Here is a 21,237-nt window from a genome sequence, read left to right as displayed (position 1 = left end):
CAGTTTTTTTTCATATATGTTACATTTACTGTATGTTTACTGTATGTTACATCTACTTTCCTCCTCAGTTGAATTCCTTAAAATGTACAATATATTTTTCTTCTTCATAGAAATCTGTTATTACAGACAAAAGAGTCTCATGAGCTTCATCTGCATCTTAAACATTTAACTCATTCCAGTCTCATGTCATCAAAAGAGAAAATGTGGCACGTTGTGTTTAATGTTGTGTGGAACAGAAGCACATTCTGAAGATTGTGTTGATAAACTCTGAACCTGATTTGTGTCCATGTGGGTTTCACAACAGGATCCTGGGCTTCTGTGTATACACAACTTCTGATTCTACCTTTGATCTGGATTGGTTGGCTTCAGTCTCTGCTGTCAAAGCTGCTTCATAACTCTCACTCCATCAGCAGCTTCTAACATTTTCCACCCAGGTCCACAGCCCGGGCCCCACAGTGTTTCCTGGATTGCTCTAGTTATTCTTTCTTTCTTTTGTCCATCTTCTTCCTGTTGTGAAACCCTCAGGCTGTTTTGATCTTGCAGTGTGCAGAACCAAGTGTGTTAGACTGTGACATTGCGTCTTAGTGTTGTGCGTCTGCATTTGGAGCATTTGTGATCTTGTTGTAGCTGTATTTGCCATCAACAAGCTCTAGGCAGGACTCCCTGCTGTGTGTTACACACCTCCTGTAGAGTGTTGGTAATTTGTAATTGTACAGTGCAGTGGAGACTGGTGACTAATGGCAGAAGTCATGTCATTACTATTTCATATTATACATATTATCCTGTGTTTCCGTCCCAAAATCAACATGAACAACAGGACATCTGAATGTGAGTGTTAACTCACTGGTTATTTTAAAGAGGAGTTTCAGTTTCCATGCAGCGATCAGTGATGTGCTCCTTGCTGAGGAGGTCACTCTGAGCTGTGAAACAGACTGTGGGGACTATCTGTGGCCACTGCTGGTACTACTGCCTGGACTAAGTATTATTTTCCCTCAGACCAAAGTTCAGTCTTTTACTTAGGAAATATGAGCAAGACCACATTCACTTTGTCTTATATGGAGAGAATTATCATGTATTATACAAACATAACTTACTCTTGATTTGTAGGAAAAGGTATTGATTGATTGGAAAGTTGGATTCATTCCATCTCTGCTCCACTTTTTGAATTAGGGCAGTACTGACAGGTAGCATAGAGGCAAACAGGCCCCAACAGCCTGAAATAATCACATACGACTGTTCCCTGTGAGTGAGACGTTTCCTGACACTTAAAAGTCTTCCTCAGCAGAAGCCTACACTGGTCACTGATCATGTTAAACTTTCATTTTATGAGCATGGTACCTGAAAAAGTTTAAATACTTTGTGTCATTAAAATATTCTGACTCACACTCACTCAGTCTGTCTACAGTCAGGAAAAGGAGTTTTAACTTCCTCAATCTAATAGTCTGTAGTTCCCCTGATCCAACCAGACACTCTACAAGACATCTTGTAAAGTGTGATTTGATTGGGCCTGTTCTGAAACTTTAAATCACGTGCCAACATGGTGACAGTCTTTCTCCCTCTCTCTCTCTCTGAGTATATAAATATAACACTGATCACTGTTATTCTGCAGCATAGTAATGCAGAATAGTCTGTCAGCCTTCCTCCAAAACCTTCACTAATGAGGACTTTAATTAATTCTTCAGTGAAACCAGATTTTCTGATAAACTTGTTAATCCTGTTCCTATCATTGCCATCACAATACCGCTTCCAGACACTGGTATTTGGGCCAGTGTCATTTGAAAACCGAGATAAGCTTTACTTTGTAGTATTTAGGCTACAAGCAGACATTCAGAGCTCTAACACCTGCTGCCTGCTCCGTGTTTGTGTGACAGCTGCACCTGTTTTCAGGTAGGAATGAATCACACTTTTTTTTAAATACACAGTCCCCGAGTACGTACCACCACGACCGCGGAGACGTTTGTCGCCTCCGCCCTTCTCCGAATTCGCCCGATTCCGCCCGAACGTTTCCGAAAAGTAACTCGTGGTCTCATTTCATTGGCGAGGCGCTTGACCAATGAGTCGCGGCCATCTGTGCAGGGCTCGGCGTAGTTGAAGTTCTCAGGTTACGTTTCCTTCAGCCTTTATTAGCTGGTTTCTCCTCGGACCTGGTCCCTTCGTCTGCCCGGTGCTGGACACACAGCCTGCTAACATGAAGCTTCCAGTCGCGATTCTTGCAGTTTTTGCATCGATAGCTGTGACTATCGATGCTACCGTCTACTTCAAGGAGCAGTTTCTGGATGGAGGTGCAGTATGGGCCAGTTCATGTCTTCCTGTCCTGTGTATGAATGGTTGTGTGGTGGTAGTGGCTTCGTTAACTGTCTTAACCTGTTTCATTTGGTAGTTTCTCTTCTCAGTATTTGGTCTTGTAAAGAAAATCCCCTTCACTGCATTACTTTAACCCATTGTAACAGAGCTAGGCCACGTCAGGTCTGTTAGTCAAGTGAGACACAGAGCTAGCTTAAAAAAGAACAGCTAAAGTAGTGTAATTCAGCAGTAAAGTAAATGTTCAGACGTTATGTTTAAAATGGAGGTGGTCTGAATTTTTTCAAGCAGTGAGACTACCAAATAATTCTTTAACAGACATCCCCCTGCTGACATCCTCCTATGTTAGTCCAAATATTCTTTCACTTTTGATATTGCACTGTGTTGAGGGGTTTGAGGTGAAACCCAGTGTGGCTGCAGAGCTTTTCTGTAAAACAAAAAAAAAAAAGAACCAAAAGAGTTAGAAGAAAAGCAGAACTTCGATGGAAAATGTACAAAAAAAAAAGCCTTTACCCCTATAAGCTACCAATGTAAGACAACCTGAAGAGTGAAACCAGTATTAGCAGTGATCAGATGCAAAGGAAACACCTCTCTCTCAAAATGCCTGCTTTTATTCTGAAGTCGCCTGAATGCTAAGTTGTTCTGCCAGTGCAGCACAGCAGCGTTAAAGCAGGTGTCTGGGACTGGCAGTGGAGTAGATGTGTAATGCAGTTTGTATGAGCGGTAAAAGGCAGGCATTGAGTAACCAGCTGAGTTTGAAATGCTATGTTGCAGATGGATGGAAGAGCCGGTGGCAGGAGTCGAAGCACAAGTCAGACTATGGCCAGTGGAAACTGAGCTCTGGAAAGTTCTATGGGGACGCTGAGGCCGATAAAGGTAAGTCTTATAGATTTATTTCTTTTTTTTTTCAGAGAATTGATACAATTGGTTTTCTCTGAAATTGGTGCATTTGCATAGGTGAGTTACTTGCAGGTAGTATCTCATCATGCAAATGTAGGTGAGGGAGTGTTTGTAACGCAACCAGCTCTTTGTGTATTTGGTTCTGTAGTAACCATTGGATGCAGATTTGCTCAGTGGTAATTTAATTGAACACAATTTAATTTTAGAATATTTAACATGAAACAATTTTTGAAAAGGCCCCTGTTCAAGACACAATCACATGATTCCTCATCAGTCCAGTTATGTCAGTTATGCCCATTTTGCCCAGTTGTTAATCCAGGTTCTGTTTTATCTCTGAGCACTGCAGTAGACCCCCGAGTATCTGGCATACAAAAATTCATGATCCCTTTTGGTAAGAGTTAAAAAGTCTTTTACAAGGGAAAGCTGGCCAGGGAGAAACTATTGCACGGTTGCAAACAAAAGCCTTGAATGACTCCGAGTTCTTGATGCTAACAGCCATTCCCTCCTGTTTAGGTCTGCAGACCAGCCAGGACGCCCGCTTTTACGCCACGTCGGCCCGCTTCGAGCCCTTTAGCAACGAGGGAAAGCCCTTGGTCATCCAGTTCACTGTCAAGCACGAGCAGAAGATCGACTGCGGAGGCGGCTACGTCAAGATCTTCCCCTCTGACCTCGACCAGAGCGACATGCATGGAGACTCACAGTATTACATCATGTTTGGTGAGTCATGTTGGTCTTGTAGAGGCACTGAACCCTGACCAGGGAACACCGCTGACGGAGAGAGTATTTGTAAGGATGTTTGTTGCATTTTCCTGTCAAGTCTCTTTCATATGCAGCAGTTTGAAATGTAGCCATTACTGTGCCTTTCATGTTAAATAAATGAATTGAAATATATAACATAACACGAACCGTGTCTCCAGGGCCTGACATCTGTGGATACAGCACAAAGAAGGTTCACGTAATCTTTAACTACAAGGGCCAGAACCACCTCATCAAGAAGGACATCAAATGCAAGGTAGTTTCTGTGTGAAGCTTGTTGAATAATTTAGATTGTTGTCTTCTGAGAACATGAATTTAAAGTTTCCTGCTCATTCTAAATTCCCTATTCCCTATCCCCCTGCTCCCCCCTAGGATGACGAGCTGACCCACCTGTACACACTGATCCTGAATCCAGACCAGACATACGAGGTGAAGATCGACAATGAAAAGGTGGAATCTGGCTCCCTGGAGGAAGACTGGGACATACTGCCCCCGAAGAAGATCAAGGACCCAGAGGCCAAGAAACCCAGCGACTGGGACGACAGGGCCAAGATCGACGACCCCAATGACACCAAGCCCGAGGTAGGAGATGGTTTGGCTTTTTGGCTTATTTGTACTGTCAGCACACAATATATGAAACACTTTGGACTTTAGAAAAATTCTTACTGTCCCGTTGGTTTTCTCAGACACTTGATGAGTAGTTCAGTGAGCTCAAAACTCCTCCTTTGCAAGTGAGGGTGTAACAGTTTTGAAATCTCTGGTCGCCTCAAAGGTCTTCCAGGGGGGTTGGGGGTGGGGTGAGGTGAAGTGATGGAGCCAGTAAGGAATTTCAGAAAATCCTGTTCTAGAACTGGTTTGGTAATTCAGGCTAACGTGCTACCAATCCTGTTAATTCTCATTCAGCTAGTTTGGCACTTTGAACACAGTGTGAGGGTTGATTTGTTAATCCTGTAGAGAGTTGAAACCATGATTGGTATTCATATACCGGCTGAGTGCTGATCGTGAGATGGCAGGTACAATCAGGTAGGTGTGCTGCAAACTCTCCCAGCATGCACTAGGAGATTTATAGACGCAGTCTTGTTTTATGTGTGCTGTACGTTGTTAGTGGTGTTATATTGTTCTGCGCTGTGTTTCCATTCAAGGAATCCTCAATAAAATTTTGCAATAAGCGGTTTTGATTGAGTAAACTTAAACTTTGTGAGTTTTGTAGTTAATCATTTAAGATTTAATGTTTAAATGAGACATTTCCATTTTACCGTCAAATGAAATGCCATTTCTGGTTGTATTTTTGGTCTGCAAAGTATAGCTAAGTCTTCATTATGACAGGTGTGGTCATTTCTCCACAAGCTGCATGTTGTCATCTTAAATTATTATTATGTTATCACAATTTACTTATAAATGTAAGAAAGATAAGCTACTTTTTTGCATCTTTGGGCTTAAGGACACGTCATCACTCAAAGCACACAGAGAGTTGAAGCAGTTCATGCCAAAGTGATGAATCTGAACTTGATTGTTTGAACCCAGCTGGAGGTTTCATTTCTGAAACTTGGATGAACTTGTTTTGAATAACAGTAAGGCTGACTGTTGACAGCATATGATTGCACTCGTTATTGGACAGTGTGGTACTTTATCTGCAGGACATATTTACTGCAGCAGCACAGTAAGAATTAATTTAAAGCTCAGGAACCTACAGCATCTTACACTACACATAAACGTGTTGTAAGCCTGTTACTTGACCAGTCTTTCCTCCTACAGACCCCAGTAAGGTTTTTATCAATGAATTTAATTTTAGCTGATTTTAACATTGACATTTGCTTTCTGTCTAACCCAGATTCTCAGGATTTATTTATTTTTATTTTTTTTAATCAACTCCTTCAATCTCACTAAGTCAGTCGTGGGTCCTGTTCCAGTTCATGGTCATATTCTTGATCTTATATGAACTTTTGGCATCCGAGACAAAAGCTCAAATGAGGTCTGAAAAACCCAGGCTTGTGTCAAATAATAATATGGTTACCATGTACAGGGCCCAGGTCACATACCTGTTTTATTGCATGCACCGTTTTATGAAACTGTATTTTAATGACTCAAGGTTTAACACCAATCCTGCTGTCTTCCAGGACTGGGATAAGCCAGAGACCATCCCTGACCCTGATGCCAAGAAGCCCGATGACTGGGACGAGGACATGGACGGAGAGTGGGAACCTGCCATGATCAGTAATCCAGAGTATAAGGTACAGTTCGTATGGCTAAGGACTTAAGCTGGAACTGTGGGTGATCACTATTTGAACTTGTTTTACTGGTGTTTGTGAGAAGAGGTGAATGAAGGCATTGGAACTGGTCTATTAACCAGTACCATCAATAGTTCTGACCACTGCTGTGTCTTTGCAGGGAGAGTGGAAACCCAAGCAGATTGACAACCCTGACTACAAGGGACCCTGGGTCCACCCAGAGATCGACAACCCAGAGTACACTCATGACGCCACAATGTACAAGTACGACAGCATCGGAGTGTTGGGCCTGGATCTGTGGCAGGTAACAGTTTCTGCTCCCTCACTGAGAGTTAATAATGGAATAGTAATGGAATTACGGACCCTGAAGATATATACAGACAGCATGTGTAAAATGCTGTGTGGTAAAACCAGTGACAGCACTGAGTTAAATCAAGTTAACAAGAGTTATCATTTATCTGGAGTCCTTGAATAAATACGGTTCCTGTGTTTGGATGTCTCTGTTCAGGTTAAGTCTGGCACCATCTTTGACAACTTCCTGATCGCTGATGATGTCAAAGAAGCCGAGGAGTTTGGGAAGGACACCTGGGGCGTTACTAAGGTAGGACTGATCTGAGAAATACTGTCAAAAATATTGACAAATACTCATCTCAAGTACCAAGAGGAAGCCAGCTAGGGATCACGTCATTATACCTGTTACTTTGGGTCATTTGGAGAAGCACATGTGGAAACAGTAACTGTTTGTAGGAGTGCAGTGTGTACTGGACTGACTGTTCCAGTTTTTGATAAAAGGGATAAAATATACAGGGAAAAGTAAAAAGGCATCTCTCTGTCTCTGGTTTATACTTGGGTTCTTGTTGACTTGAAACATGAAACATATTACATGTGCTCAGAACTCATGGGTCAGACCACACCCATCTTCACACTCAGCCTTTATTTTGATCACAACTGCACACCTGCACAGTTCAGTGACTCCATCTCGCACAGTTGTAACACACTCGTACTGACAGAATGTTTCCACAGACAGACAGACTGACACCTGCCAATTTTCCCATGATTATACACATACACACACACACATACTCAAACACACAGACTCACAGGGTGAAAATAATACCAGCCACGCTGTCATAGCTGGGGTAGACACGTGTCTCAGTATGGATGTCCAACAGTGATAATGGCAGAGGATAGTCTGCACCTCAACTACTGTCATTTTCATCTCACAACTGATTTGTCAGTTTGGCAAAACACACTTGAAAATTTGCTTTAATTTCATAGGTGTGGCACCTGTTAGCAGGCTAAGCTAGGCGTAGCTCACAGGCTAACCTGTGGTGTGACCACTGACAGGCCCTTTTTCTCAGAAGCTGTCTTAGACTAGCAAATGATTTGATGAAAAGGAAGTCTCTGTGTTCATTCTCAGGGAAAACAGTCTTTACTCAGGGCAATCTGAAGGTCAACCATGAAACACTGACAGTGATTTCATGTCTGGCTCCCATCTGTTCATATGCTGAAGTGTACTGAAGTGTAATATAATTCCTTTTTAGAATATAAACTTTGGTCTCAGAGGCAATATTTCAATGTTGCTGCCAAACTGGTTTCAATTTGGAGATCGGCTTTCCACAACTGAATTTGCAAGAATGCGTGTTCAGACTTTACTTGGGATGAGAAAGGCCTAATGAGTTTATGTTGTGACTCACACTGCTGGCAGTGGACAAAAGGACATTTTTGAGCGGACATACAGTTTGTGAATACAAACAGTTCTATTGAATACAAAATCATCTGCCGCGTGTACGTAGTTTAAGTGTAACAGTGGCATTTCAAAGGTCTGATAAAAATACCTGCAACTATTTTAAGAATATATCATATAATACATATAATACCCGTCAATAAGTATTTATTGTGAACCCCCTGCTTCTTGCTCACCAGGGACCAGAGAAGAAGATGAAGGATGAGCAGGAGGACATGGACAGGAAACTGAGAGAGGAGGAGGAGAAGAGCAAGAAGACGGACGCCGAAGGTGAGGATGACGAGGAGGAGGATGAGGACGAGGAAGACGGCGAGGAGGAGAATGAGGAGGAAGAGCAAGACGAGACGGATGAGGATGCCGGGACAGAGGAGGACAGCAAAGCCAACAAGAAGGACGAGTTGTAAAGTAGAGGAGCTGTTTGGCAGACTGCTGTGTGCTGCCCTGCAGGTCCAAACTAATGACAGAAGATTAGTTAAAGCCCTATGGACACTGGCCTTTCATACAGCAGCCTTTTATTCAAGTGTAGGGGCAGGGCAGGGGTGGAGGGGGGGTTAGAGATGGGTGGGGGTCAGATCAAATTTATTTTTTATCGATTCCCTTGTTGTTTTTTTTAGTCTTCAAATTAGAGAAGGGAGAAGGGTTTACATGTTGTTCTTCCCTCTGTTCTGGTTGAGAATTTTCTAATTTAATGTGATTTACTGAGCGCGGTCGGTTCCATGGTGTGCGTGTGTGCGTCCTGCAGTTACTCACAGAGCCAATTCTTTTTTTCTTTTTTTTTTCTTTTGTTGGGATGTCCAGTAAATTGAGGGTCTGCGATGTCTGTTTCATGCACTTTTTCCTCCTCCTGTTTGATGTAGTAGTTTGTTCTGGAATTGATCCCCTTCATAATTTATTAAATCATTATATTCATTCCCTGGGAAACACAAAGCTCTGATTTGCTCATACGTCCTTCCTCCAGCTCTGTGTGTACGTGTGTTGTGTGTGTGTGTCTGTTTGAGAGCGAGACTGCATCAGAAAAACTGTGATTTTTATAATCCTCATCTTCTCATTGTTCTGGCTCAGTGACTGCCTCGCAGGCGCATGCTGTTTTTGAGTTTCAGTGAATAAATTAAAGCTTCTCTCAACAACCTGACACGTGCTTTCAGTGGTAATGGTAACTGAAGAGAGTGTGTGTGAATGATGTTGTCAGTTTTATTTCAGTGTGGTGTGAAGAAGATATTTTACAGGTGATAGAACGGTTTAACCAAAATACGGCAGGCACCTTTTTTCGGAGTTTCTGCTCAAATAACCGTCTGAATTTGGGGAATTTACTGTTTGGTATCAGAAGTTTATTCTTGACCTTGGTAACTGTACTTTGACAAAAATGCCAATTCAAGGTCCACTTACTACTTACTTTTGTATCAACTTTCTAATACTCAACTTTTTTTATACAAAATGCTGCACTCATATTTTGGTCAGAGCTCAAAAGATGTTTTACAGAATTACAATTTTACTATATGTGGGACAAGATGAAGTAAAAACTCAAGTCTGTGGAGTGTGAGTGTGAAGATAAACGTCAAGCCTATATTTTACATCCTGTAATTCAAGTCGTATCAGAATCAGAGCCACTGAATTAAAGAGTCCCTGTGTGTGATATTGGTATGAAAATGGTGAGCTTAGAATCCATTCATGAATTCTAAGCTCACTGTGCAGACACAATTTGGGAGTGTTCTTTCCTCCAGAGCCTCTGAAATGCTTGGGTTTGCACCTAAGCACGTGTGTGTGTGTGTGTGTGTGAGATAGTGCCAAAATCCCAAGTTGAGTACAGTCATTTAAGTTTTAACCAAATAATCTGCTACAACAGAGGTGTGTGTACCAACATGAGCCAGTGCTGTCACAAATCTACAGAACTGTAAGACAAGTGACACATTAACACATTTTTTCTGTGAGAATTTTAGTCATCAGCACCTCTGTTAACTGGCATTGTATTGAGTCATTCACAGCATGTGGTGCTATGATTATTGAAGTATAAAATTAGAAACTCAATAAATGAACTTAGGGGAACTCCACTGATTCTCCCCATAAAGGTCAATTTGAAAGACAGCAGTGTTTACAGCAGGGAGGGCCTAATAAAAAGATGCTATTACGGGAAGCCAATGTTTTTGCAACCTGAACCATACAAGGAACTAAAGGTCTCCATATCTCAGCTGATGTTTGTTCATTCTTTCCCCCAAAAAATGTTACTTGTTACTATGTTACTTTATTACAGTGCAACGCTGAATCACTGGAGAACTCCTTTAATGGACAAAGGCTCATGAACATTTCAAATGACGTGTCCTTGTGACAGGCTATAGTGTACATTTGTGCTGGAGGTTTATTAACTCGGGCCCCTTAAGATTTTTCTTCACAACCACTGACCTTGGCTAAACGTTGCTTTTAAGGTTTGACATGTTCAAGTTCTAACACGTTAAGGAGACCGTCCTCGGTTTGCAACATACCGGCATGTAGGCATTTTTAAGAATTTGTAACTTTGTTTTCTAAGGTAGTATGAATGTATTGTCTGGGCCATCATATCATCTAATAGGAAAAAAGTGGTCAAGGTCAGATGAAGCTGAAGCACGACATTAAGCGATGAGCCATAGCTAGGGATGCTGGAGCCGTTTTATTGGCTAATCTTTCTGCGCTCTCCGATATTTCCGACAGCACTTGAAGGCGGCAGCGTACTGTACCTTACCGCCAGCAGTAGATGGCGTCCGTGCCCAGCGTGCTCCGCGGCACTGAGACAGCTGAGTCACACATACATTTAGACCCAGATAAATAGATATTGTGCGAAAAAGAGCGGCTTCAGTCGAGAAATTAACCGGGTTACACTGAATTCTGACCCCAGCTGCCTCTGACATCGCGTCGAAAGATGCTGACGGTAACACTAAAGACCCTCCAGCAGCAGACGTTCAAAATAGAGATAGACCCCGAATTGACGGTGAGTAGAAGTTAACGGGGCTGAAGTAAACACGGTCAGGCCGGGAGGGCTGCCATATAGGCTGTAGCATTCGGGAATATTAGCTAACGTTAAAGACATGGCCGCGGGAAAGGCTGCTCAACTCTTTAAAGGAGACAACGGTAGTATCGTGAGTATTTGAAAAAGTAACGTCAAGTCAATGTGACAAATCTGCAGTCAGACAACTTAGCAATTTTGCAGGATCTTACAGTAACTGAGTTCATGTGAGGTAATGTAGCTAGAGCTAGCGCGGGTGAGACCGGAACTTAGCAAGTTTTCCTTCAAAGTAAAGGCGCTACATTTTTAGTTGAATCATAATCGTTTCACGCTTTCTGTGCAGAGAGAACAGTAATGTTAGGTCTTTGATAGGCTAAACTATACAGATAAAGCAGTGAAAATGTTGTCTGCTTTCCACTGGGTGTATCGACTTTTCTTCATGGTATTCATCTGGACCTTATACTTTGTATGAACTGCATGAAGGGTTTATAATGAAAATAACGCCCGGAAATGTTTTTAGTCTTGTTTAACTTGATAGTGTTTGACTTGTTTCAGTGTCTCACCATGAATGACGATGCAATATTTTAAACCCCCTACCTGTTAATGTAGTAATTAGGAGACTGGTTAGTAAATCTGTTAGGAAAAAAACCCCAAGACATATCATTTTCTTATCATATAATAAGTAGCATAGAGTCGTTAAAAGGAGGTGTTTAAACTAATAATGTTGTCTTGGAAGTGTTGTCACGTGAATCATAATGAGCATAACAGTCACTGGCTCTGCACACCATAAGAAGTAGAATTAAACTGCTCTAAGTTGTTGCTCTGAGAAGATTCTTCTTTTAAAAAAACTGAAAATGAAGTTATCATTGCAGCTTTACCTCTGGTCAAATATCTGTGTCCATCACAGAATCATCCCGTCTTTCTGTCTCTGCTCTTTTGGTCCATAGCTCATTTGTACTGCAGTATATCTGTTTGTAATATCTAGTTAGTGCTAATCTAAAACATAAGCTCTCACGTGTACACTATACTTCACTCAAACTGTATCACCTTTTCCGTTTTTAATATGGTAACCTGTGTCAGTAACTGCAAGGATATGTTCAAATTTAATGTGATGATAATTCCTTTTTTTTTTTTTTTAGATTTTACTGAAAACTATCAGCAAACACAGTGATTCATATTCAAATACAAACAAGGGAAACAATATAAAGAAAATGCAAATAAAGGGAGAAAATGCACACAAAGTGATCTTGATAGCTAATCTAAGTGAGTCAGACAACTTATAACAGATAAATACGCCAAAAAACATGTTTACATTAGACACCGAGAAAAACAGCAGAAAAACAGAATTTAAAAAAAGTCTGTCTTCAGAACATAAATGATAAGAAGGTGAATATGACATTGCATTTATTTAGAAAACTCATATTCTAAATTACAAATTAATCAGTTTCAGGCAGTACATGGCTGGAGAGACATTTCATCTTCGTTTACAGAATATCATTTTATTGCCAACAGCTATAGCCAACTTCTTATTATACTGTTGACAGTCTACAAAACCAAAACCCTGATATACAAACTGCCAGATCTGCTTTAATAGGTTTTGGTCACAAGCTCTTATTCTCTGGAGAACATCAGCTTTTGAACAGCAACACGTTCTCATAACATATGATGATACGACATTTACAGCAACAACCGTCAGGACTTAACACTACCCCTCTGTAATGTTCAGTGACACAGTGTAACATCTGGAGTTGTTTCAGTTATATGAGTGTTTCATCTGCTGATGTTTGTCAGGTGAAAACCCTGAAGGAGAAAATAGAGGAGGACAGAGGAAAAGATGCATTTCCTGCTGTGGGACAAAAACTCATCTATGCAGGTGAGTCAGAGGATGACTTTAACAGAGTTATGGAGAAAAAAACATGCTGTGGTATCATATTCAGTTATTCCAAAGCCCCAGGGAATGCTTGGTTTGTTTAACTGGCAGGTGTTTCTTAAGATGATATATGGGTACAACTCAAACATCGTTTCTATCAACTGTTTACTCACCTTTCAAAAATTATGATCTAGGTATATTTAGGTGTAACCACAGGAACAGTAATTATTGTTCTCATCAGGTAACTCAGTGATGAAACTAACCTAACCATGGGTTAAAGTGACTACAGATATACTTTATCATGGATGTTGATTTTACACAGAGCAGATGTTTTTTCTTTGGTAAGAAACCATGTTGTAAAAGTAAAAATTCACTCCTAAGTGTCCACATATAGAGAACTATGGACTGGAAAACAGCACCGGCCCTGTCTCTTCCATTACTTCTATCATTATTTCATCATTCACATTGAAAACACTCACTGAAGCAGCAGTGAGATAACTCATCTTGCAAATGAGTCAAGTAAGTCATCAGAAATATATTTTTATATAAAAGTCACACTAGTAGAATTCGCTACATAGGACAATAACTCATCAACTGTGTAACTCTGATGTGTCATGTTTGATTCTGTTCCGCACTTTCTCATATTTGGACCATCACAGCTTCTTATTTAGAAGTGTGTAAAAAAGATTGACTCATTTCCTGTTTCTGCTCCACAGGCAAAATCTTAAATGATGACACCCCGCTGAAAGAGTACAAAATTGATGAGAAAAACTTTGTGGTGGTCATGGTTACCAAGGTCGGTGTCTCTGCAGATTGTTTTTCTTTTTCTGTTTTTTTTTAAAGACAGTTATGTCACACTTACCACTCCGCTGCTCGGAGCTTTTCTTTTAATCAGATACACTGTTATTACAGTTGCACAAAAAAAGGAAGTAGAAGTGATTGAAAATAACAAGTAAATGTTAAAAAGAGAATCTCGGAGCAGCAGTCTGGTGAGTATTGCCATGGCACAGGTAGTACTGGTAAGATTATATAGTCCAGGTGACTGCATTAGCTCTGAGGCTTATGGCTGTACCAGCTAATAACAAGCCACAACATCTTCTGAATACCATGATTACCAACAACAAGAGGACTCAAGTTGCTTCTCGCCATCGCTCCACTTGTCCCTGTGGGTGTTGCTCACCCGGCTTGGTGGTACTGATGGGCCTGAGTTCCCCTGTGTTGTGTCAGTAACCATGGACGGAGCTTGGCGCTGTAATCAGATCATTTAGTTTAGCAAAACGACGCAGACAGAAACCAAACCGAAATACGTCAGGGATGAAGGGGATCACTTGTGGTCCTTCACCGTCTCAGCAGATAGTCACACTGTTATCTGCAGCACAGCCCTGTCATGCCTCCATGTCTCTAGTGTCAAACAACAACCCGTGATCATGACAATATGAAAGGAATCTCTTTTCCTCTGGTGGAACTAGTTCTGTACATGACACTGAATTTACCATGTGAAACATCATAGTGCAGATAATTCCAACCTTGTTTTGAGTGAGAAGGTTGTATTTGTTTGGTCATTATTTTAATACCAGTGTTTATTTAGTTATGATAGTACTGATGTAAATTTAACTGTGGAACTTAACAGTCTGGTGTAGTTGAGTGAGATGAACAATGCAGTGCTGCTACCTGTTGTCTTTTCAGCCTAAACCAGCCCCTCCTCCACAAGCATCCCCTCAGCCAACTCCCCAACCAGCTGCAGCTTCAGCTCCTCCCCCAGCCACAGCCCCAGCTCCAGCCCCAGCTCCAGCCCCAGCCTCTGGCCCAGCACAGACGCCCTCAACACCGACACATACAGTGTCTGCATCTACACCTGCCCCACAGTCAGTGCCTCCCTCTGAATCCCCATGCTCGGTGCCAGAAAACACCCCGCTGGCTTCTGCTGAAGCAGCAGCAGCTCCGGACTCAAACGCAACCCCAGACTCAGCTCCAGCTCTGGCTTCAGCTGCTGCTGCTGCTTTAGACTCTGCCCCAGCTCCAGCTACTGAAACCGTTCAGACAGCCCCGACCACTGCAGACCACCCTGCCCCTGCTGCCCAGCCAGAAGAGAAGCCAAGGGAAGAGCCTGAGGATCAGCCATCTGCCACGGCACCAGTCCCCTCTTCAGCTTCCAGGTTGGAGGAGAGCTATGTTTACATACACTGAGAGTTTTAATCATTATCTGTTTAAATCATTAGCACATTTAAACAAGAAACTTACTTAAATGTGTTATAAAATCTGGGTTAGCTAGGTGAGCTCATGTTTGTTGTCACATTGTGATCATGGGTATTATTTTGTGACTTTTAAGAGAGCATGTTGCTGATCAGTAGTTAGAAGTTAAAATATTTATTTTTCGTGTTTGGGTACACTGATGTAACTCCATGAGTGACTTTAATAATAAGACTTATCCCAAAGTCTTGTTCACTCATGGCAAGAAATATGAGTTGCTTTTCAGTGTATAGCGTGAGTGTAGCGTGACTCGAGGGATGGCAAGCAGTATTGAGAGGACTGCCAGTACATTTTGAACAGACCTTCACGTTTGTCTTTGGATGAACTGCAGTTACTCTGATGATCCCTTGTGTTTCCTCAAGCTTCACCAACAGGTCAAAATCTTCATTTGTCCAGTACGTTGGTTTATGGCTTAATACCACCAAAACGAATGACATTCCCCTCAGCCTCAATTTGTGTTTAGCTCTAATTAGCAAATATCAGCATGCTAACGCAGTAGATTAAGATGGCATGCTAAGCATTACACCTAGTAAACATCAGTGTGTTAGCACTATCACTTTGACCATGTTAGCATTTAGTTAGTTTCTCTAGTAAAGCGGATTCTTACTGTACTTGTTTGTGCTGTGAAATATGGATTGAGTCTTTTTTCTGTGCTCATTTCTCTCAGCCTTGTTGATGAGCTGGGTCTCCTTGAAGAAGCAGCATCAATACTGGGTAATACCTCTGTCATTTCTCCTCTCTCCGTCATACATCTAAAAATATGCCAAAGCACTGGTCAAATTTAGTTTTCTTCTGTTTTGTGTAAACCTTTAGAACCTGTTGATAAGAGTTTACATCAAAAAACGCTCCCATTGTTCTCAGAGTAATTACATCCATACCAGAACACACACACACATATTTTACACACACTGCAGGAAACAGCTCAACTTCTCTTTTCAGTGACACTGGGTAAAAAGCCTGCTTTCATAGGCTCCTCCTCCTCACTGCACTGCAGCAGCTCTGTGTCTTTTATGTGTCTTTGTAGTCTCAACATGATAAATTGTCCTGATGGGAATAAGAAAGCACATTTTCAGACAGTCTCTCCTCAGAGACACTGATGGTATTGCACTCCGTTGAACTTCTGTCCTAGTGGCCCAGGAGTCTAAAACACAGGCCATGTAATTGTCAAATGCAGCAGTCCCCATTCTGTTGTCGGATGTGGTGATCTGAAGTATGAGGCCTCAGATGTCCTCGGTCAGCATGGGAAATGTCCCGCAGTCCGTTTAGAAGTGATATAGTGTATTTACATGCACCTAAGTAACGGGGGTAGAGATATCTTTCTTCAGTAAGCTGAAACATTTAACTGTTTTAAAATGAGCTTTCTACATTTGAGCATCTGCAACGCTCTGACTTCATACAGGGAAAGAATCACTGTGACAGCAGGGCGGCCGAAAAATGTGGTTACTTATTTGTTGCATGTATACAGGGATTTACAGAAATCAGGTTACTGCAGTGCATATTACTATAGATTCAGATACTTTCTTTAGTACCAAAACAGCTCCGGTGATTTGTGTCTGCTCATTGTTACAGGAACAGGAATAGTTTGCAGCTAATGCAGTGTGACCGTTCATGGCAGATGTCATTAGCCAAACAGCCATTACTCAAAATAACGATATGTGTCATGTCTAAGACATATAGTGACAGAAACTAAACGGCCTCCTCACTTCATCCAGCTTCCATTCACCTCCTCTGTCCCACCTCTCCCTGTTGTTTCCACAGTGACAGGTCCGGCCTACGAGAACCTGGTGTCAGAGATCATGTCTATGGGTTATGAGCGGGAGCAGGTAGTTGCTGCGCTTAGAGCCAGTTACAACAACCCAGACCGAGCAGTGGAGTATCTACTCATGGTGAGGATTTGACCAGAGCTTTATTCCCAGGCCCGCCTGCCACTTTAGTCTCAGGTGTATCGTAAATGTGTGTATGTATGTTTGCGCTGCAGGGTATTCCAGCAGAGGCCAGTGATCTGCCAGCTCAAGAGCCGGTTAGACACAGTGCTCCATCTAACCCCCCCACCCCTGCTACACAACAACCACAGCAGCCCCCAGCAGCCTCAAACAGTAAGAGCATGTTTATTACTTAAATGTGAGAGTGCGTGTCTGTGTGTGTGTGTATGAAGGTGTATGCACCTGGGAATCCCAGGTCTATGAGTCAGTGGGGAGAGCACAGTGTTCCAGACAGTGAGGTTCATCACGTACTTTGTCTTATTTTCAAGCTGAGACTTTTCTGTGAACTCAGGAACCTTACCTTCGTTTCCACCTGGGAAAATATGGTCTAAATGTAATTCCACAGAAACACTGGGCCCAGAAAAGGACCCGCCTGAGAGAGTAGCAGTTGACATAGCTCAGGAACTATTGGTTGGAGTCTGAACATTGATGGAGTCTGCAGCGCTGAATGCCGCTCACTGGTCAAACACATACTTCAGGCTATGCAGAGCTCATTGTCACTAGCATCACCTTTAGGCCGAGGCAGTGAAGTTATTTGTAATGTCAACAATAATCCTAAAACAAGGTCAACCTTACCTAGACTTATTGTTGCTAATCTGTACTATCTGTGATTGACTGGAACTAGCAATATTTAGCCAGGTTATGGGATTGAACCTGGCTGTTGCCTTGTTAAATTTGGTTAAATAAAGTTTTTTTGGGGAAAGAAGCTGTTAAAGGAAGTGACATATGTCACCCCTGGGGACTGTGCACTCTTCCCACTGGCTCTCAGACCTGGAGTCCCCATGAGGGAGGTGTGCAGTTGGGCCCCTCCCCATTCTGGGCATTCTGTTGCAAATCAGAGCAGGACTTCTTCGTGGCAAAAGTGAACTACCCAGAAACAGGTTCTCTCATCATCAAATTTATTCTATCCCACTAAACAACAACAGTAACTAGCTCATCCACTCCCCAGCAGGGCCAGTCTCTGGCAGTCAGCCTCCGTCTGCTGGTGGAGGCTCTGTCTCCACAGGGAACCCTCTGGAGTTCCTGAGGAACCAGCCTCAGTTCCAGCAGATGAGACAGATCATCCAGCAGAACCCAGCCCTCTTACCAGCCCTGCTGCAGCAACTGGGCAGAGACAACCCGCAGCTGCTGCAGGTACCAAACCAGCACGCTCACCATGGGTGTCTGTCTGAAGTTTGTCTGTTTTTCTGTTGCTAAGATATTTCAAATCATTGACTGAATGTTTGACTTTTCAGCAAATCACGCAGCATCAGGAGCGTTTTGTACAGATGTTGAATGAGCCACGAGGTGGAGACACGGGAGGAGAGGGTGCTGAGGCCCAGGGGTTACCACACACCAACTACATCCAGGTCACCCCACAGGAGAAGGAGGCCATTGAGAGGGTGAGTTCACCTCTCACACTGCCTGTACAGTGCAGGGATTTACCAGTGTATTTATTAAGTCCCACTGAGTTGCCTTGTTGTATAGATAATTGCACAACTTGATAAAAATAGGGTCAAAATGGACCCATTAACCATTAGGTAAAAAACACAAACCTGTGATAGAATGTTTTTATGGTAATGTGTGTATATGTGTTCATAAGTGTGTGTAGCCTCAGCTGTTAGTGTCTCAGACACATTATTATGGGAACAAAACTCAAGACCCCATTATGTCAATCATTACATTTGAAAGTGAGGACATTTTTTAAGGTTTGAGTAAGGTTAGGTTTAGTTTAAGGTGAGGGTTAGGGTTAGGTACGTAGTAATTATGGTTAAGGTTAGAGGAAGTTTTTAGGAGAGGAATGTAAATCAATGTAATGTCCTCTGAAGTCATGGAGACATGACTGTGTGTGTGTGACATGAACATGTGTGTTGTGTTCCAGTTAAAAGCGCTGGGCTTCCCTGAAGGCTTAGTCATCCAGGCTTACTTTGCCTGTGAGAAGAACGAGAACCTGGCTGCTAACTTCCTGCTACAGCAATCGTGGGACGACGAGTAACCCGACACCGCCTGACACATCACCGTTCGACAGAGGGCCGCCGAGTGGAGGACAGCGCTACACAAGGTCCGCCACGGAGGAACAGGGACAGGAGAGGAAGACGACGTTTCTTTTCACGCCATGTGACTGTAGTCTGACGATGGTGATGACGACAATGACGACAATGATGATGATGATGACGACATGCTGTTCAAAGTTAGCTGTGCTGCCTACTCTCCATTCAGCTGTGATGATCATTGTAGGAGCTCACACTGAGCTGTGCCTCACTGCTGCTACATTATTACTGCTGCTGCTTGTGCCGGGTGATTACACTGAGAGCAGTCATGCCAGGAAGTATGCCAACAGTCTGCATCACCTTTACAGGGCCAACCGGCTTTTATTCAGAGGGTTTCCACTGCAGTCAGCTCACAAGCTGCCTGTAGAACATGTGGTGGATGTAGACTGCACACAGAAACAGAATACATACTACAGTTTGTAGTGACAAAAACAAAAATTCCACACGTGTGTTTACAGGACCTTCCATCTTGGATTTACCTGAAAATGTGATGCAAACTGTTGACTTAACTGTTTGAGAGCTAACTTTGCTTTATATTAAAGTTCAGGTCTGGTCATTTCATTTCTTCTGCTTTTGTCCTTTAAAAAAAAAAAACAAAAAACAAAAACATAAAATGAGTCCAAACAGCACAAATCTATCATTCAGATGTGCAACTGAAATTGCTGCAGGAGTATTTGAAACTTTGTTGCTCATTCCTGCCTGAAAAAGAAAAATTAGATAAACTGTAAGAAATGACAAAGTCAAAGTGTTAGGATAATAACTCAAAATTATGACTAAGTACAAAACTTGACCTAAGTCACAATATGAAATAGGAAGTGAAGGTCTCATAATTTTGGCCTGGTAAGTCATAAAATGAATTTGAATTTTGTGATTTAAAAATAAAAAATGTTGACATGGTGTCCAGTTTTGAAAGTTAAAAATTTACTTTGTGTCTTATTATTTTGACTTACTCATAAGTCAAAATAAAGCATTTGACTTTTAACAATTCTGACTTGAATCTATTTTACTTAGGATCTCTCATTTTGACTCAAAGTTGAAATTTTGACTTTTATTTTGACATTTTGACTCAGTATTATTATTATTTTTTGAATTATTCCCTGTTATTATAGGGATGATTTCTTTTTTGGGGGGCAGAAACGGGCTTTCAAAAAATATGCATGTTCAAAGTTAGGGGACATGTGTTTGCTGTGAGTGAGCTGTGTAATGTATGTTGCGGGAGAAGTGGGCACACCCAGAGACAGCACTCAGCTTCAATTTGTCCTTATGGTCTTTCACTGTGTAGGGTTTGTTTGTTTGGTTATTTTGGAGTTTAAGGAATATGATGGTTGATTATGAAGTGCCACATAGCATACTTTGTGAGTTAAATATTTTACTTTGTTTTTTTTTTGTAAGAAAAGTTGTGTTCTTTCTAAACATTTTCTTGGCTGGAATGATCAAGCGCAGTCCACTTCCTGCTTTCAGGCAATCAAATTCTGTTCAGTTTGTCTCATATCACATCCTCTATGCATCCTGAAGCTGTAAGAATTTGAGCCATTGCTCCTTCATGCCTTATTGGTAGTTAAAAGACGTTTCATTTTACTGAATAATAGTGTTGTAGTTTACAAAACAGTGTTTCAGATATTTCACAGGTGAGTGTCGTGGGATTGGCGGTCATCATTAGACTTTTAATTATTGATAATCAGCTATTGTTTCAAAAGTGGACAAAGGGGAAGTTGAATCATTGCTAAAGCCAAAACAAAAAAGGAAAATTCTTCAGCATTCAGCATGTGCTTTGCTGTTTCTCCTTTTACTTTTCTTCATTTTGTTTGAACTGGAAATGACTGGAAGTTTTGTATTATATTGTAAACAGGGTATATAAACTTTGGAGATAGAAAAAAAAGGCACTTTACTGTGACAAATGCTGCTCTAGCTGTGAGGGATTGTTGGTTGCATGAGATTGTTATTTATAGCATGGCAGTGGGTCAGGAATGATGAAACCACCAGTGTGGTGTTGCTCTGATCTCAGTTTACCTGTAGTTTTGTTTTCTTTTGGGGTTTATATAAGAAAAAACGAAGTAGTTACAACCTTAAATACACCAGTTGAGGTTTTGCTGAATAGTTGTGAAAAACTTTTGTTTCACCATTGTGTAAAATAAATGGCTTTTACAAAGCGGGCGGGGTACGGTGATGTTTTATCATGAATGATGTGTGCAAGAATCA

General features: G+C 41.7%; 2 protein-coding genes across 4 annotated transcripts; both read left to right on the top strand.

The window, feature by feature from the left end:
- The first annotated feature begins 2,069 nt into the window (after window positions 1–2,069).
- On the top strand, window positions 2,070–9,064 carry calr3a (calreticulin 3a). The gene is made up of 9 exons (XM_041040719.1): window positions 2,070–2,282; window positions 3,076–3,177; window positions 3,715–3,918; window positions 4,119–4,213; window positions 4,330–4,539; window positions 6,075–6,188; window positions 6,346–6,489; window positions 6,694–6,786; window positions 8,112–9,064. The coding sequence occupies exons 1-9, from the start codon at window positions 2,189–2,191 to the stop codon at window positions 8,334–8,336; spliced, it is 1,281 nt and encodes a 426-aa protein (XP_040896653.1). The 5' UTR covers window positions 2,070–2,188; the 3' UTR covers window positions 8,337–9,064.
- Window positions 9,065–10,675: 1,611 nt separating this feature from the next.
- rad23ab (RAD23 homolog A, nucleotide excision repair protein b) lies at window positions 10,676–21,190 on the top strand. 3 transcript variants are annotated; one of them, XM_041040858.1, is made up of 10 exons: window positions 10,676–10,891; window positions 12,698–12,779; window positions 13,493–13,572; window positions 14,463–14,932; window positions 15,694–15,740; window positions 16,785–16,912; window positions 17,005–17,122; window positions 17,961–18,142; window positions 18,244–18,390; window positions 18,870–21,190. In XM_041040858.1, exons 1-10 carry the CDS (start codon window positions 10,823–10,825, stop codon window positions 18,981–18,983), a joined length of 1,437 nt encoding a protein of 478 aa, XP_040896792.1. In that variant the 5' UTR covers window positions 10,676–10,822; the 3' UTR covers window positions 18,984–21,190. The 3 variants fall into 3 exon arrangements, with proteins under 3 accessions (XP_040896792.1, XP_040896791.1, XP_040896793.1); XM_041040857.1 differs by having other exon boundaries at window positions 17,958–18,142; XM_041040859.1 differs by lacking the exon at window positions 10,676–10,891 and adding an exon at window positions 10,907–11,039 and having other exon boundaries at window positions 17,958–18,142.
- The last annotated feature ends 47 nt before the right edge of the window (window positions 21,191–21,237 follow it).

The sequence above is a fragment of the Toxotes jaculatrix genome, chromosome 6 (assembly GCF_017976425.1).
Source record: "Toxotes jaculatrix isolate fToxJac2 chromosome 6, fToxJac2.pri, whole genome shotgun sequence".
Classification (NCBI taxonomy): domain Eukaryota; kingdom Metazoa; phylum Chordata; class Actinopteri; family Toxotidae; genus Toxotes; species Toxotes jaculatrix.
This window is presented reverse-complemented; position numbering and strand designations above follow the sequence as displayed.